The sequence below is a fragment of the Poecilia latipinna genome, unplaced genomic scaffold (assembly GCF_001443285.1).
Source record: "Poecilia latipinna isolate Pla-1442-1.1 unplaced genomic scaffold, P_latipinna-1.0 Scaffold1455, whole genome shotgun sequence".
NCBI lineage: Eukaryota > Metazoa > Chordata > Actinopteri > Cyprinodontiformes > Poeciliidae > Poecilia > Poecilia latipinna.
The window spans coordinates 276,784-280,031 of NW_015114071.1; the positions used below are offsets into that span (position 1 = coordinate 276,784).

At 41.2% G+C, this 3,248-nt stretch overlaps 1 protein-coding gene across 6 annotated transcripts in view; it reads left to right on the forward strand.

The window, feature by feature from the left end:
• The window catches only part of LOC106962748 (signal-induced proliferation-associated 1-like protein 2), a 114,108-nt gene that overhangs the window by 93,460 nt on the left and 17,400 nt on the right, over positions 1–3,248 (forward strand). For all 6 annotated transcript variants that reach the window (XM_015057337.1, XM_015057338.1, XM_015057339.1 and 3 more), the window contains one exon: positions 1,076–1,214. In XM_015057337.1, the coding sequence (XP_014912823.1) occupies positions 1,076–1,214 (139 nt within the window). The remainder of the gene's footprint in view (positions 1–1,075; positions 1,215–3,248) is intronic.

A 3,248-nucleotide genomic window follows, 5' to 3' on the forward strand; every position in this document is an offset into this window, starting at 1 on the left:
AGCTTATAGTCCGGAAAATACGGTACCATGGGTGAAATTTAATAATTTCCACGGCACACCTGACGACCTGGCACTAGTGTGCCGCGGAACAGTGGTTGAAAAACACTGCTCTAGACATGTAGAGCTGATAAAAACACACCCAAAAGTGATGTACGGTATTGGATGATAATTTGGTTCTACAAATGATAGCGAGGCTGAATACATACCAAACACATTTATTAAAAAAAAAAAATCTTTAATGTTGTGCCTTTTTGTATTCATTTAACAATTCACTATCACATAAAGTCCTTGTGACATGGAAGTATTCACTACACCAAGCTGCATAAAGCAGTGCAACTCTCAGAAATAGTGTCTCTTCGTCGCCGGCCTGTCCTATCGTCTAGCCGTCTGAACTGATATCCCCGCGGCCATGTAACACCCTGCCAACAGCACTCAGAGTGTCGCGGACAGGCTGCTCATTTAAAGCAGAGCTCACACCGCCACACCACTTCACCAGCCAGGTTGGTCACATCCGCCGTGCCCTGTGCCCTCCTCTCTTAACACCCAACACCCCTGCAGTCAGAATCATTTAGACGTCCTCAAACAAAAACCTGCTGACAACCAGTTCCAGGACAACATGTCACCTCTTCAGAATCCGTCTCCAATCCCTGCATAGCGGCTTTTATGTCTTCCCTCGTCGTCGTCGTCGTCGTCGTTGTTGTGTTGAGCACTCCTTTGGTCTGTGATGGTCTCTGTTCGAAATGCTTGTTTCTGTTCCTGCCCCTCACAGTGCTTGGCTGCACTCGTCTCTCTATTCATGGATTTGGCACACCGGTGTTGGACGAGGTGTTAGTGGAAATAACCCCCCGCCCCCCACACGCACACCCTGGCGTCTCTCCCTCCCTGCTGCCCCATATGTAACTGACTAGCATGGAGACTCCTGATGTTGGCATGCCAAGATGAATCCTTCACTTGGACCCCGTTTTTGTTTGTTCAGCCAGTATTCCAAAAGTAGCTGGGGCCTCCTTCGCAGGATGTGGTTCTGGTAACCCTGGTTATGAAATCTGGTCTTCTTTGTTCTTGATATGATTTGCAGGCAACTGTACGCGCAGGAGGCAGCGTGCCGGCTCCAGCCTGCAGAGCACGATGGAAAATCGCTGCAGAGGCTGTCAAAAGAGGAATTTCGAAAGATGTTGCTGCCAGACAGTCCTCCAGGAGAAGACAGGAGCCGGAAGGTGAGGTCATTGAGCTGAATGAAAGAATGACTTGTTGATGCTTAAAAGTGCAACTAAATAAACTGTAATATCAATGCACTGCAAAAACACAAAATCTTACCAAGTATTTTTGATCTAGTTTCCAGTGCAAATATCTTAGTTTGGTCTTATTTCAAGTGTACTACCTTTTCAGGAGCTTGTTTTAAGTAAATAATTGCTTAATATTGATTAAAAAATAGGTCAAGCTCACTTATAATGAGACATTTTTTCCATATTATAAGTGAAATAATCTCCCAGTTGAATTGTTCAGTATTTGCCTTTGAATTTCTGCATTTACAATTCTTTCAAGGTGGATTGTCTCTGTTACTCTTGCTAATTTTTTTCTTGCAGTTTTTCCTTCCACTTAACTTTCCATCAAAATGCTTAGGTACAAGCATTTTGTGAACGGCCAGTTTCTTTTGTACTTTTAGCCATCACCATTATTGTGTAAGCCATAACATCACATTTTTTTGCTCTTATATAATATATATACTGACTTTTTGGTTTCCCTTAGCTGTTAATAAAACCTTAAATATTGTATGGATTCATTATCCACAGAGTGGTACTTTTCAAGTCTTAATTTTGATCTCAAAGGTCTAAAAGTTGGTTTCTATGAACATTTTGATATTATAACTTCACCAAAAATGACTTTTAATTCAGAACTTTCAGAAATTATCTTTGGATTGATGCAGTAAAAGATGCAAAAGGAGCTCCGACCAACGATTGAGTGAATCTACTGTCTGGACATACCTTTCAGTAAGACACCATTTCTCTTAAAACATCTATATTTAATGGGGTGAAGTAATATCATACTTTCCTGGGAAACACAACTTTAGATTTTCCTGACCTTCAAATTTAACACACTTGAAATGTATCACCATCACTGTGTAGTGAATTTATCTAAAAGTTTTGAACTGAAAAACTGCAATAAATTAACTTTTTAGTGATTTCTAATTTATTGGGAATCACCTGTTTATTGCAGATTTACTCTGATTACAGGATATTTAATATTCTGCTCCTCTTTATAAAGCTATTGTCTTATCATAATAAGTGTAGATGATGATATGAGGGCGTCACAGTAGGAGAAACATCTGCTCCACAGCTGATGGACCTCCGCCCTGCTGACTCCTGTGTGACCCCTGACTCGCTCAGCGTTATGTTAACCTAATTCCAAAAGGAGCCTGAGTTTACACAGTTGGGATATTAGGGACAGGAAGTTGCAGAAAGATGTTTGATGTTCCTCAGAACAATTAATTGCATCCCCAGTTCCCCAGTGCCTCAACACTCGTCCATTATCGACCAGGATGAGACCCTGGAGACATCCAAATGGGTTATGTTGGATGCCGGTCATTTTTAATACAAAGGCAGCCAGCAGTGTCCTCTGGCACAGCCAGGCATGTCCCTCACATGAATCGGTTCAGTGCGCAGCACTTGTTTGCAGTTTTGAATCCCTTTGGCTTACTTCTAAAAGGACCAAGCTGTTTTAACACAGTTTCAATAACGAGAGAAACAAACACCTTGATTTGAATATGTTTTGTTTACAACCAAGAAGTAGAGCAGCCAGAGACCCAGAGGACTCAGCCAGCTGGTTTGTTACTATAATCGCCCTCTCCAGTCTGATAACACAGAGCACGGAAAAACAATTGAAGAGCGAGAAGTATCATGGGGAGCCCGATGCCGAGCATTCCTGCCAGACATGCATATGGTCCCAAATAAGACACACTGCAGGCTGGGTACATGAAAGAGTTAAATCACGAAAACGACAAAGCTGGAAGCAAGGTTTAAACATGTCACACTACCAGAGGAGGGAACGGTACCCAAAAATTGTGCTCAAGTAAAAGTAGCACTACTTCAACATATTTTTATTCAAATAAAAGTAAAAAGTATCCATCCGAGAAATTACTCTAGATAAAAAAAAAGTATTTGGGGAAAAAGGCGACACAAGTACTGAGTAAATAAAAATTTGAAAATTTAAAAATTACGTCATCAAACGGACCAATCAGACCAATAAATATA